The sequence below is a fragment of the Palaemon carinicauda genome, chromosome 19 (genome assembly GCF_036898095.1).
Source record: "Palaemon carinicauda isolate YSFRI2023 chromosome 19, ASM3689809v2, whole genome shotgun sequence".
Taxonomy (NCBI): Eukaryota; Metazoa; Arthropoda; class Malacostraca; order Decapoda; family Palaemonidae; genus Palaemon; species Palaemon carinicauda.
Genome location: NC_090743.1, coordinates 32,215,509 through 32,231,293, shown reverse-complemented (window position 1 = coordinate 32,231,293; position 15,785 = coordinate 32,215,509). Strand labels below are relative to the sequence as shown.

Here is a 15,785-nt window from a genome sequence, read left to right as displayed (position 1 = left end):
GTTTAGGAAATGCATGATATAAAATCACCTTTAATATTTGTGCCTGTTTTAGTTTAGGGTACTGTAGTACATGCATTAAGTGTTCTGTACATTAAAGGGTAGTTTGTTAACAGTACTACGTACAAGGGAAGGTTTTAAAAGTCTGAATATACATGTTGAATAAATAGGTAAATATGGTGTCACTACTTCGCGGATTTTCACCTATCGCGGCCGCGACTGGAACCTATCTACCGCGATAAACGAGGGTTCACTGTATATCGTCAAAACATGTGATTTGCTAAAGGAAAAAACTGAAAGGTTTTCCAAATAAAAAGTTCCTTTAATTTAGAATTTAAACCATTTAAGCTAAGAAAGAATGAACGAAACGCTAGAATAGGTTTACTCTTACTGCAAAGTGAAACCGTGAAACACTCTCTCTCTATCGTAACGATAGAGCGCAAGTTGAACGTCCTGAACGTCAACAACTGCGTAGACTAAAAAACTAAACGTTAGTTCATCTTTGAAAACAGTACGAGACTATCAAAGAAATTCTTTCATAAAACATTAAATTTAAAAAGTTTTAAATTCTTTAAAGGTTAAATACGATATAACGGGCTCAACGTTGATTAACTACGGTTCCAAGTTAGGACCGCATATATCAGGAAAGGTCGCATATAAACAAAACATAAAAATTTATTTTATATGTTTATAATAAAAGGAAAGTTAATCGAAGAGGCCTAATAAAGGCGGAGAGATATAAAATATATAGATCTATAACGTGTTAAGCAAAATTACTAAAAACCTAAACACACTTCCGTCTAAGGGAAGGGTCGGCCATTTAAAAGTGAAAGAGAGTCCATACTCTCTTTGTCACCATAATTAATCTATCCAAAACGAGTTCAAGTTTTGAAATGAAGATAAAACCCCTGCATAGCGAAAGCTCAAAACTGGAATAGTGTACTTCACCAAATAGTTGTGAAAACAAATCCAGTCAGTAACAGCGTATTTAGTAGTAGGTCTTGCCAGTGGCACGACAGAGAGAAAATTGGTTCTTTGTTGACATCGAGTACTTGAGTACCTACTTGACAGATGGCGCTGTTGATGTACACCCCCACCTGTATAGCGATTGCTGGCGTATTCCGCCCGTAGGTTTTTCTGTCGGGCAGCAGAGCTGACAGCTATATGATCATCGGGTAAGTTTAATATTGAAAAATTAAGGCTTTTAGAGCAATTTAAAAAAAATATACTGCAAAATGTGCTGGGGTAAAAAATAACCCCCTGGGGGTTAAGGGTTGGAAATTTCCAAATAGCCTGGGGGTAAAAGGGTTAATAGTCAGTAAAGTTATTAAATATTACATGCATTGCAATACAACTGTGTGGCAATAATTTCAACACTCGTGAATTTTCTCTTTTGAGTCTCGACTCATTCTCATTCATACCTCAGTCCTGTAGTAAGGTACAGTTTTCTAGTATGGCATTATTAAGGATTTTTGAGTCTTGCAAATTTCCAGTAAAGTATTGTAACAAAAATCATAGGTTGTATTCACTATGAGAAAAAAAATGTGAACCTTTCTCTTGCTCTCGTTCTAGCTGTACTACTGTAGAAAGACCTTCCCTTATGGACTAGTGAAAATAGTAGAGGCACTTTCACTCAACACTCGTCATGTGACTTTTGCCCCTTCCTTTCATACCAACCCATATGAAATTCCCAAACCAAAGTACTTCCATAAAGTTCTGAGAGAGTTCCCCTCTAGTAGAGTTTATCCGATAAGTAGATTTGCTCCTATTCAGAATTTTTTTATATTTGCTCTTGGTACTCGATGTTCACATCATCTGTACAATATTCATTCTTTTACAAATTTTGAATAAGTCTGTCCCTTTGAGGGTACATAACAATTTGCAATGAAGAGTGAAAAAAAGAGCAAAGCAGATTTTGAAAAAACAGATAAGCAGATTACTTAATAAATAAAAATGTGAACTAAACTTGCCAAATGTAGTCCCTGGATAGCGAAGAACATCTCCCCGAGGACTCTCTCCATAAAATGGATATACAAAGATATTGAGGAAATCGATTTCTCCCAACATCATAGAAAAGGTGTGTAACATTGACATGGGTAAATTGGAGAATGACAGATGACCTCCCTGTAATAAACAAATGCATATGTTTTGTAGATTTAAAGTGTATGTAGTGTAGTAAACACAATAACATGAGATCTAAACCCTGAAAAGGGATCAAAGTTTTAAAAATCTGCAGATGATAATAGCAAGTTTCAAGTACCTTGTATCACATGACACAAAGATGTGTTGCCTAAAAAGTTATTTAGTAAAAGTTAATGCAATCTATCTCATGTGATGAGTATAGCAAATACTATTCTACAAAGCAATACCTGTAGAAATTTTTGAAGGGAATTTCGAGCAAATTTTTTTTTTATGATAAATGATTATTTAAAACAATTTTTCATAAATACAAACCACTGCCTTACTAAGCTTGATGCTTCTACTGCAGAAATAATTTAGGAAATAGATCCTACTGCCATACTGGTTACATTACAAGGTATTTTTAACCAGACCTCTTAACATCTTAACAAAAATTCCAAAGCTTTCACACAAGGATAAAATTGATGCAATATTTCTTTATAAATCAATACCTTATTCTACACAACAAACCTTTTACAAAGGGTCCCATTTAGGAAAAAACCTTTAATGGAATGGTCTATCTGCTGAAAAAGCAGATATATACAAGAATTTGTTGAAGTGCAAATAACCAAGTAAGCATAGACACACAAAAAAAGGACAGAATTTAAGGTCAAAATTGACGCACAGAGAAAAGACTACACAACAAAAGAGGCAAGATAGATAAACACTACAGAAACGGAAACGAATGAAGGAATGAATCCAAATTACACGTGAAAGGACAGGAGCAAAATACAGTGGAGCCTTGGAGTTTGAACGGATCTGAACTGGTATTTGAACAATATTTTAGAAAAAAATATTCCCTCACCGTCAAACAATACTCTAATATCAAATGGTTTAGAAGTAGTGATAAGACAAAAGGGAAAAGTTAAGAACAACAAAATAAGGACATAAATGATATGCTCATGTCTGATCTATCAACACAGCCTCCCATTTAAACCATCAACTCTCCTTACTACACGTAAACTTTAGTTACATTTTAATTTATTTCCTGTATTTGTGTGATTTCATACATATCGATAATGTAAATTTTGTGTAAGATTCTTAAAAATGAGTGAGTTTTGAAATTTGGAACGTATGAATCACATTTACATTATTTCTAACGGAAAATTCTTCATTTTGAAAAAGAAAATTGGTATTTGACTGTCCTATTAAAACCAATGAAATTCAATCTCTGTACCATGAGGGGTGTGCCAGTTTTATATCTACTTGAGGGGGACGGACCTCTTGCCTCTATCGGGTGGTAGGACAATTGCGCATTGGACATTTGCTTCCAGGACAGTTGTGTCCCGGACAATTGCGTCCCCGGACAATTGCATCTCTGGACTTTTACGTCCTGGCAATTTGTGTACCTGTACTTGTTTTAGTGACCAGGTAATATTTGTTAAAAGATACGGAAGTGACTCTCTGTCTATCTGTAAGCATGTATATATGTATGTTATGACTTGATTACAGAATTAATTACTGTAAATAAGATATATGGCATAAAACCACTGAAGTACAGAACTAAAAATTACTTTACTTAACTATCATTTTACTATTGTATTTACGTAGATCTTTTGAAAACAATTCCTGATTTCTCTAGAAGCAGAAGAGACTTTTTATTCACAGCAGTTCAACCTCAGTTTTCTTTTTGATTTACTTTGTTTACATAGTGGTGAGCTACTAAGCTAATTTCTTTTTGTTTTGTTTTACTTGTGTAATACAGTGAACCCTCGTTTATCGCGGTAGATAGGTTCCAGTCGCGGCCGCGATAGGTGAAAATCCGCGAAGTAGTGACACCATATTTACCTATTTATTCAACATGTATATTCAGACTTTTAAAACCTTCCCTTGTACGTAGTTCTGTTAACAAACTACCCTTTAATGTACAGAACACTTAATGCATGTACTACAGTACCCTAAACTAAAACAGGCACAAATATTAAAGGTGATTTTATATCATTCATTTCCTAAACACGCTAAAAAGCACGATAAAAAATGGCAACCAATGTTTTGTTTACATTTATCTCTGATCATAATGAAGAAACAAACTGGAGGTAGAGCTTTGCTTATTACCCAGACATATTTCCCATACTTTTCCCTTAGAACTACATCACATCTTCCTACTTTAGATATATATATATATATATATATATATATATATATATATATATATATATATATATATATATATATATATATATATATATATATATATATATATATATATATATGTACATGTATATATATATATATATATATATATATATATATATATATATATATATATATATATATATATATATATATATGTACATGTATATATATATATATATATATATATATATATATATATATATATATATATATATATATATATATATATATATATATATATATGTGTGTGTGTGTGTGTATATGTGTATATATATATATATATATTTATATGTATACACATATACATAAATACATGCATACATATATATATATATATTACTGTATATATATGGGTTATGGAAAAAATCCGCGAAGTGGTGAATCCGCGATGGTCGAACCGCGAAGTAGCGAGGGTTCACTGTATATTGGACTTACTTAGTCCTTTCATAAACTTTGTTTATAAATTGATGAACTATTATGCTTTTTTTTTATTTTATTTTACTTGTGTAATATATTGTACAATTTCATTAATTTCTAGATTTTTTTCTAACGAACTACTTATTTTTTTTATAGAAACTGAACCCTATGGCACAGACACAATTTATGAAATCAAATGCAGGTGGAGATATACTTTTTGATGGAAATCATCATCATCACTACCATAATAAAAATGCTGATGGAACAAAAACTTATTGGATATGTGTGATGCGATCCTGCCGAGCAAGAGTGCATACTGAGAATTATGAAGTGACGAAGAGAGTTAATGTTCATAATCACGGTTCGTCTGCTGCTGCCATTGAAGCAAAAATTTAAATTTTAGCTCTGAAAGGTGTGACATTTCCACAAGAGCCAACAAGAAATCTTATTGGTACTACTCTGTTAAGCCACGACGAATTTTGCATGGCAAAAATGCCTTCTGTTTCGACAATTGGGAGGAATGTTCGCCGCTGGAGACAGAAAGCTGAAAACACTCCACCTATACCAAAGGAAAGATATAATTTCGAAATCCCAGAGGAATAACGTATTCTCCCGAGTGGCCAAAATTTCTTGCTGTCGATACTGGAATACATGACGAGAAGAGAATTCTTATCTTTGCAAGTGAAGAAGGCTTGAATGACATGACACAGTTTCCAAATTGGGCAGCAGATGGAATGTTCAAAGTATGTCCACAAATATATTATCAACTTTACTGCATTCATGTCCAAAAGGTTGCATTCAGCATTCCCCACGTTTTTGCTCTTCTTCCCAAAAAGACTAAAGAAACTTATGACTGACTATTCGGTAATTTATTGCAGATCTGTTCTCAACTAAATCCCACATTATTACTAATGGATTTTGAGCTAGGGTCTAGAAAGAGTATTATGGAAATATTTCCTAATGCAACAATTACCTCCTGTCTTTTCCATTTGTCAAAATCAATTTTTAAGAAGATATGCGACCTTGGTTTAAGACAACGATATCAAGAAGATCAGGAGTTCAATTTAAAGATAAGATGTTTCTCTGCACTAGCATTTCTACCAGTAGAAGATGTGATTGAAGGCTTCACAGAATTAAGTGATGATGACGACCTAACGCCAGAATTCATTGCATATTTCAAAGTTCCGTATATAAGTCAAGCAAGAGGTTGGAGTGGGCATAGGATTCAACCAACTTTATCCATTTTATCGTGGAATGTTCATGACCGAACAGTTGATGACTTGCCAAGGGTGGCATGACACAATTCAGAATTCTATAACATGTCATGACCCCTCCATCTGGAAACTAATGATGCTCTAAAGAAAGAAGAAGCTGTGGGGGAGATAAAGAAAGTAGTCTATCAAAGAGGAATTTCCATTTTTCCGAGAAATGATATTTTAATTATAAAATAAATTTTTGAATATACTTACCCGGTGAATATATAATAGCTGCAACTCTGCGGCTCGACAGAAAACACACTCAAAAAACTCGCGAGCGATCGCTATGAAGGTTGCGGGTGTGCCCACCAGCGCCAACTGTCGGCCAGATACCACTCTTGTATGTAAACAAAACCTTCAATTCTTCTCGTCCCGCTGTGTCTCTATTGGGGAGGAAGGGAGGGTCATTTAATTTATATATTCACCGGGTAAGTATATTCAAAAATTTATTTTATAATTAAAATATCATTTTTAAATATTTAACTTAGCCGGTGAATATATAATAACTGATTCACACCCAAGGAGGTGGGTAGAGACCAGAGTTAATTATGTTTACAGCGTATAAGCTAAGAGTTTTTTCATTTTGACAGTTATCAATATAACAAAACCAAAATAAATAGGTACCTGGTAAGGAAGTTGACTTAGACGATTACTCTGCCTTGTAAGTCTGTCTTCCTCACGGAGCCCAGCGATCCTCTTAGGATGCTGACAGACTCCCAGGAGCTGAAGTATCAAGGGCTGCAACCCATACAACAGGACCTCATCAAACCCCTAATCTGGGCGCTCTCAAGAAATGACTTTGACCACCCGCCAAATCAATCAGGATGCGAAAGGCTTCTTAGCCTTCCGAACAACCCATAAAACAATATTAAAAACATTTCAAGAGACAGATTAAAAGGATATTGGAATTAGGGAAGTGTAGTGGTAGAACCCTCACCCACTACTGCACTCGCTGCAACGAATGGACCCAGTGTGTAGCAGTCCTCGTAAAGAGTCTGGACATCTTTTAAGTAAAATGACGCGAACACTGACTTGTTTCTCCAAAAAGTCGCGTCCATAATACTTTGCAGAGATTTATTTTGCTTGAAGGCCACGGAGGTTGCTATATCTCTAACTTCGTGCGTCTTAACCTTAAGCAAACATCGGTCTTTCTCATTCAAGTGAGAATGAGCTTCTCGTATTGAAAAAATCTGATAAAATATGACAAAGAATTCTTTGACATAGGCAATGAAGGTTTCTTAACTGAGCACCATAATGCCTCAGATTTCCCTCGTAATGACTTAGTACGAGCTAAATCGAACTTAAGAGCTCTAACAGGACATAATACTCTTTCCAGTTCGTTGCCAACGATCTCTGATAAGCAAGGAATATCAAAAGATTTAGGCCAAGGACGAGAAGGCAGTTCATTTTTGGCCAGGAAACCAAGTTGAAGTGAACAAGTGGCTTTTTTCTGTAGAAAAGCCGATGTTCTTACTGAAGGCATGAAGTTCACTGACCCTTTTAGCCGAAGCCAAGCACACTAGGAAAAGTGTCTTGAGGGTGAGATCCTTCAGGGAGGCTGAATGTAATGGCTCAAACCTGTCTGACATGAGGAACCTTAGGACCACGTCTAAGTTCCATCCAGGAGTTGCCAAACGACGTTCCTTAGAGGTCTCGAAAGACTTAAGGAGAACTTGGAGATCTTTATTGTTGGAAAGATCTAAGCCTCTATGTCGAAAGACCGAAGCCAACATGCTCCTGTAGCCCTTAATCGTGGGAGCTGAAAGGGAGCGAACCTTTCTCAGATGTAAAAGAAAATCTGCGATTTGGGCTACAGAGGTACTGGACGAGGACACAGATGCTGACTTGCACCAGTCTCGAAAGACTTCCCACTTCGACTGGTATACTCTAATGGTAGAAGCTCTCCTAGCTCTTGCAATCGCACTGACTGCCTCCTTCGAAAAACCTCTAGCTCTTGAGAGTCTTTCGATAGTGTGAAGGAAGTCAGACGAAGAGCGGGGAGGCTTTGATGGACATTCTTTACGTGGGGCTGACGTAACAGATCTACCCTTAGAGGAAGACTTCTTGGAAAGTCTACCAGCCATTGAAGTACCTCGGTGAACCACTCTCTCGCGGGCCAGAGGGTAGCAACCAACGTCAACCTTGTCCCTCCGTGAGAGGCGAACTTCTGCAGTACCTTGTTGACTATCTTGAATGGTGGGAATGCATATAAGTCCATAAAAGATCAATCCAGTAGAAACGCGTCTATGTAGATTGCTTCTGTATCTAGGACTGGAGAGCAAAAGATTGGTAACCTTTTGGTCAATGAGGAGGCAAAGAGGTCTATGGTTGGTTGACCCCAAGAAGCCCAAAGACTCTTGCCCACGTCCTTGTGGAGGGTCCATTCCGTGGGTATCACCTGACCCCTCCGACTGAGACAGTCTGCCAAGACGTTCAAGTCCCCCTGGATGAATCTCGTCAACAGGGAGATGCCTCGAATTCTAGACCATAAGAGAAGGTCCCTTGCGATCTCGAGCAGCGTGAAGGAGTGTGTGCCTCCTTGCTTGGAGATGTACGCCAAAGTTGTGGTGTTGTCTGAGTTGACCTCTACCACTTAGTTTCGAAGACGCTTTCTAATATCATCAAGGCCAAGTGGACTGCTAATAGCTCCTTGCCGTTGATGTGCATGCTCTTCTGACTTGAGGTCCACAGACCCGAGCATTCCCGACCGTCCAGGGTCGCACCCCAACCCAAACCCGACGCGTCTGAGGACAACACGTGGTTTGGGTTCTTGACTGCTAGGGATAGTCCCTCTCTCAGACTGATATTGCTGTCCCACCATTTCAGGCATGCCTTTATTGGTTCGGAGATTGGGAATGATACCGTCTCTAATGTCTTGTCCTAGTTCCAGTGAGAGGCTAGATGGAACCGGAGAGGCAGAAGGGGTAGTCTCCCTAGTGAGACAAACTGCTCCAGGGATGAGAGAGTCCCTACGAGACTGTTCCAACTCCTGACTGAATAAACGTTTTCTTTTCAGCATTAGTTGGACTTCGAGCAGGGCTTGACTGCGAATCTCCATCCCCAAAAATAGAATAATCTGGGATGGGATCAGTTGGGACTTTTAGGTTGACCACAAGTCCCAACTCCCTGGCCAGACTCAACGTCCAATGTAGATCCTGCAGACAGCGAAGGCTGGACGATGCTCTGAGAAGCCAGTCGTCCAAGTACATGGAGGCTCGGATCCCCGATAGATGGAGGGATTTTGCCACATTCCTCATGAGCCTCGTAAACACGAGAGGCGCAGGACTGAGGCCAAAGCACAGGGCTCGAAACTGGTACCCCACATTCCTGTAAACAAACCTCAGAAACGATTGGGAATCCGGGTGTATAGGAATGTGGAAGTATGCCTCCTGAAGGTCGAGAGAGACCATCCAGTCGCCTTCCATAAATGCTGTCAAGACAGCCTGGTAGACTTCATCGTGAAGTTTGTCTTGACAATGAACACATTGAGCGCACTTGCCTCTTACGTACTCCTGCAGTGAACATGGCTGCCAAATCATGGAGCCATCCCTGAGGGACTTGTTCCTGCAGAGAACGTGGCTGTCAGATCATAGGAGCCATCCCTGAAAGCCTTGTTTATGCATGACATAATTGTACAGCAAAACTTCAAAGGCTCGAAAACAGCTGTGAAGTTGACCTGTAAAATCTTAGAGCGTCTCATGGCCAGGCGCCAGGGAGAGTCTATGAGGTTTGAGAAGTCTATCTGGGCAGAGGCAGGAACTCCCAAGCCGAGAACTTCTCTCGTGTCATATCAGACTCTCGCTCTATAAGCCAGTTTAAAAGAAGGGAAAGCAAAGGCTGTATCCCCCAAACTCCTCCTGGTGATAAACCAGTCGCCTAGCAAACGTAAAGCTCTCTAGGAGAGCGAGAGAGCACTAGCTTATAAAACAACGGCTTCGAAGTAGCTAGGCCTAGTGTAAGCTCTGACGTTTAGGCGAACGAGGAGCAGCAGTTACAAAAAGATCCGGACAAAGATCCTTAAAAATCAGCATGATTTATTTAAAGTCCATAGAGGGCTAAGCAGCTTTAGGCTCCTCTCCGTCTGACAGAGTCCTCAAGGGAATATCAGTAGGAGGGGGAACAGCAACTTCCTCATCTGAAGGAACCTTGGCCGATAATAGCTGAGTCTCAAGCAAGGGAGAGACCTACCGTGGTGGCAATGCTTTACAAGCAGAGTCCACACGCACTGGTGCATTAGTAGCGGACCAGGACGCAACGTCATGTAACTGCTTGACAGTCTGTGAACTGTCAACAACAACAGGTGCGAGAGACCAGGACGCAACGTCATGTAACTGCTTGACAGTCTGTGAACTGTCAACAACAACAGGTGCGTGAGGACGCACAGCGTCCACTCGAGACTGCTTTGACCGCCTAGACTGAGCAGTCAAAACAACTCTAGAATGCGGAGGTTGACGCTCAGCGTCAAAACAAGTCAACTCCGATTGTTAGCGAACGTCCTGAACGTCAACAGGAGCATCAGCAAGTGGCCTAACGTCCAAATGTGGCTGAAAATCCACACGAGACCGCATCGAGTGTTGTTCTAAACAACCTGACTGACGTGACTTAGCTACGCCAACGTCAACAGGACGCACAAAGGAATGTTAGGGTGGCTGAAAGCCAGGATCTTGATGAGATAAACGGCTAGGCTCAACGGACTTATCGGCAGAATAGTCTTCCATAAGGGAGGCAAGCTTATTCTGCATGTCTTGCCGTACAACCCATTTAGGATCAACGGGAATGGTTGCGGTAAGAGATGAGGGTAACGTCTGTGACCGCAAAACCTTGCCTACAAAAAGACTCTCGGAGTCTGTGTTACGCTTTTGTTAGGCGGCGAGCAGTCTTCCGATGACTGCATAGGGTCAGAGCTGTCCTAATGGCTACAACCAGGACGCTGGACCTGTCCTGAAAGGACTGACTTTCGCTTAAAAGGCCTCGAAACCTTGTTTCCCGGTTTCTTATGCAAAAAGCCTTCGGATGACGAGGAGAAAATCGTCTCTCTCGCCTTATGGTAGGGGTGATCTTGGTAAGATACACCCGATACCATAGAGGGAACGTCTGTTCGCTGATCAAGGCCTCTCGAACCCATAAGTCGTACGACATTACTTCTCCCCTGGGCTTGGGAGCTTGCAAGAGGTCCCGGACTAGGCGAACGACAGGCACGAACAGACGAACCCTCGGTCGCAACACTGATAACACTTTGCGCAATATCACTTTATCACTACGATTTTCTGTTTTGCACTTATTTCACTGAAATCGAATCTTTTAACAATTCACATCAGGTATGAATAAAACTGATTTCTACCTGAAGCACGCAATTCTACCCTCATCAAAAGGTTGTAATTGCGAAATCAGTCGTATAATGCAAGCACATTAATACCAGCAAAAAACAGTAAACATATTTTAAGATAAAAAATTCAGTGGCTGGGGAAGAGACTAAACACTAGTTCATTCAAAACTACGTTTTCAATCTCTCACCGTACATTGCCTGGGGACGAGAATAAAAAACTAAAAACGTTTTATCCTTTCTCCCCGTACAGAGACTAGGGACGAGAGTAACTCGAGAACAACGTTACCCGCTTGAACGGAACGTTTTCTCTCCTCTCTCTCCCTCCGTCTCTATCCTCTCTCTCTCTCTCTTGATTTCGCACCTAAGAGAAGAGCCCAATTACGTTTCATCAAAAAAACATGTTATTTGACCAAAGGAAAAAACTGAAAGGTTTTTCAATTAAAAAGTTCCTTTAAAATAGAATTTAAAACATTTAAGCTTTGAAAGAAGAATGAACAAAACGTCAGAATCGATTTACTCTTTCTGCAAAGTGAAACCGTGATACTCTCTCTCTCTATCGTAACAATAGAGCGCAAACTGCGTAGCATAAATAAACTAAACGTTAGTTCATCTTTGAAACATTACGAAGACTATTCAAAGAAAATCTTTCATAAAATATCTATTAAAAAATATTCATTTAAAAAGTTTTAAATCATTAGCTCTTTAAAAGCTAATTACGATTGAAAGGGCTCAACGTTGTTTAACTTCGGTTTCCAAGTTAGGACCGCCTACTCTCAGGAAAGGTCGCATATAAACAAATCATTAAAATTTATTTTTATGTTTATTATAAATGGAAAGTTAATCGAAGAGGCCTAATAAAGGCGGTGAGATATAAAATATATAGAGGAAAATCTATAATTAATTTACAGTGGTACCTCTACATACGAATTTAATCCGTTCCAGAACCAACTTCGGATGTAGAAAATGTTCGGATGTAGAAACGAATTTTCCCATAAGAATACATGGTAATTCATTTAATTCGTTCCTCAGCCTAAAAACCCATAATAAATCCTTAATAAATGGCTACACATAATTACACATAACAATAACATTACTGCATAATATGTAAGAAGCATGTAAAAAAGATAATTATAAAGAAATAATAAACAAAAAATGTGTTTTATTGCCACTTTACCTCAGAGACAGGCCAACGCAGGTGTAGGATTTGCTACGCCGGAGACGGACGATCGGTGAGAAGGTAAACATGGTGTTAACATGTTCTTTAAATAAATACTCTCTCTCTCTCTCTCTCTCTCTTGTTCTTCTTCACTGTTAGTGTTAGAGACGTCTATTAATTTTTTCTGAGAGAGAGAGAGAGAGAGAGAGAGAGAGAGAGAGAGAGAGAGAGAGAGAGAGAGAGAGAGAGATTAAACAAAAATGAGAGATTAAACAAAAATATGTTGTGTACATTTGATTTTTAACAGCGTTAACGAGTTGAAAGACAGTTAAATGTAACTAAAAAAACAATATCAGCGAATCTGAATTCCTTTATTAACTAAAACAAATATTGATACAAACACACTCGTGTGCGTACGCGCAAACACACACACATGCACGAGGAGAAACGATCGGGAGGAGGTAGAGATGGTGACTGCGATAACATACCGTAACTTACACTACGGAAATTTTAATCTAACTTAGCTTATTTATTTTTTTTTATTTTTATATTTCATATTTTTTACATTTTTTTTTCTTTTGATTTTTTATTTTCATCACTTTCAGTGACGAGTTACGGTATGTTATCGCAGTCACCATCTCTACCTCCTCCCCGACCGTCTCTCTTACTGCGTAGCAATTCCTGTTTTAGTTAATAAAGGAATTCAGATTAGCTGTTATTACTTTCTTAGTTACATTTAATTGTTTTTCAACTCGTTGACGCTGTTAAAAATCATATGTACTCTAAACACATTTTTGTTTAATCTCTCTCTTTCTCTCTCTCTCTCTCGGAAAAAAAATAATAGACGTATCTAACACTATAACAGCGAAGAAGAGAGAGAGAGAGAGAGAGAGAGAGAGAGAGAGAGAGAGAGAGAGAGAGAGAGAGAGATTTTATTTAAAGAACATGTTAATGCTATGTTTAGAGAGAAACAGAAAAAGAGAGAAGTCTTATTTAAAAGAGCTTGTTAATGCTATCATGGTTTTCTTTGCTTCACTTTTTTCTTTCTTTCTGTTCATCACGCTGGCCCTTCTCACAAATGGTCGTTGCCAACAATCTCTTTGTCCTTTATCCCTATCAACAAAAGGCGTTCTATCTCTTCCAGGGTATTGCTAAGATGTCTTGTAATAATGGCGATCCCCTTTGATGGTTATTTGCTTTAATGGCTGCCATACAGTATCACTCACATGCACACTGCTCTCATGTTTTTCTATAATTTCTTGCTTCAATTCTAATGAAAGAATTGCCTTCTTCCTGTACTGAAACTTAGCTTCTTAGGCACAATGATTATAGGTAAAATCAAAAAGGAAATGTGAGAAAAGGAAGAAAATAAGCACTGTTAATAACAGACCAAACAGAGGACAACCACACGATACACACGAGAATAGAGAACTGAGCACTCGACGCTCAATGGCGTAATGTTTACTTCGTGTGTCGAAATAAAATTCGGGTGTAGAGTAAAAAATTTGCTCGAATTTTACTTCGGATGTTGGAAAATTCGGATGTAGATACGTTCGTGTGTAGAGGTTCCACTGTATAACGTGATAAGATAATTGCTAAAAGCCTAAACACACTTCCGTCTAAGGGAAGGGTCGGCCATTTAAAAGTCAAAGAAAGTCCATACTCTCTTTGTCATCAAAAATTAAATCTATCCAAAAACGAGTTCAAGATTTAAGATGAAGATAAAACACCTGCACTGCGAAAGCTCAAACCAAAATGAAGTACTTCACCAAATATGTAGAGAAAACTCCAGGTTCTACAGCGAGTATTGATACGTCTTGTCGTCAACGTCGACAGAGAAGAATTGAAGGTTTTGTTTACATACAAGAGTGGTATCTGGCCGACAGTTGGCGCTGGTGGGCACACCCGCAACCTTCATAGCGATCGCTCGCGAGTTTTTTGAGTGTGTTTTCTGTCAAGCCGCAGAGTTGCAGCTATTATATATTCACCGGCTAAGTTAAATATTTAAAAATAAAATAGTCAATATTCGCCTCCAGTCATCGATTGATCAGTACAATTCCGAAAACAAATTGTCTTTCTTACGAGGAGTTGGTCATAACATGCATACCTTTTAGGTATGAGCTGAAAAGTAGCCATCCTACGTCATTATTAAAAACATATGACCTAATCTTTTAGACTTATAGAAAATTTATACATACATACATACATATACCATGGCACTTCCCCCAATTTTGGGGGGTAGCCGACATCAACAAAGAAACAAAAACAAAAAGGGGACCTCTACTCTCTATGTTCCTCCCAGCCTAACAAGGGACTCAACCGAGTTCAGCTGTTACTGCTAGGGTGTCACAGCCCACCCTCCCACATTATCCTCCACAGATGAAGCTTCATAATGCTGAATCCCCTACTGCTGCTACCTCTGCGGTCATCTAAGGCATCGGAGGCAGCAGCAGGGCCTACCGGAACTGCGTCACAATCGTTCGCCATTCATTCCTATTTCTAGCACGCTCTCTTGCCTCGCTCACATCTATCCTCCTATCACCCAGAGCTTCCTTCACTCCATCCATCCACCCAAACCTTGGCCTTCCTCTAGTACTTCTCCCATCAACTCTTGCATTCATCACCTTCTTTAGCAGACAGCCATTTTCCATTCTCTCAACATGGCCAAACCACCTCAACACATTCATATCCACCCTAGCTGCTAACTCATTTCTTACACCCGTTCTCACTCTCACCACTTCGTTCCTAACCCTATCTACTCGAGATACAAGCCATACTCCTTAGACACTTCATCTCAAACACATTCAATTTCTGTCTCTCCATCACTTTCATTCCCCACAACTCCGATCCATACATCACAGTTGGTACAATCACTTTCTCATATAGAACTCTCTTTACATTCATGCCCAACCCTCTATTTTTTACTACTCCCTTAACTGCCCCCAACACTTTGCAACCTTCATTCACTCTCTGACGTACATCTGCTTCCACTCCACCATTTGCTGCAACAACAGACCCCAAGTACTTAAACTGATCCACCTCCTCAAGTAACTCTCCATTCAACATGACATTCAACCTTGCACCACCTTCCATTCTCGTACATCTCATAACCTTACTCTTACCCACATTAACTCTCAACTTCCTTCTCTCACACACTCTTCCAAATTCTGTCACTAATCGTCCAAGTTTCTCTTCTGTGTCTGCAACCAGTACAGTATCATCCACAAACAACAACTGATTTACCTCCCATTCATGGTCATTCTCGTCTACCAGTTTTAATCCTCGTCCAAGCACTCGAGCATTCACCTCTCTCACCACT

The 15,785-nt window shown here is 39.1% G+C and overlaps 1 protein-coding gene across 4 annotated transcripts in view; it reads right to left on the bottom strand.

Annotated features, from left to right (window-relative positions):
- Positions 1-15,785, bottom strand: part of TrpA1 (Transient receptor potential cation channel A1) — a 279,964-nt gene that overhangs the window by 70,158 nt on the left and 194,021 nt on the right. For all 4 annotated transcript variants that reach the window (XM_068393457.1, XM_068393455.1, XM_068393454.1 and 1 more), the window contains one exon: positions 1,968-2,121. In XM_068393457.1, the coding sequence (XP_068249558.1) occupies positions 1,968-2,121 (154 nt within the window). The remainder of the gene's footprint in view (positions 1-1,967; positions 2,122-15,785) is intronic.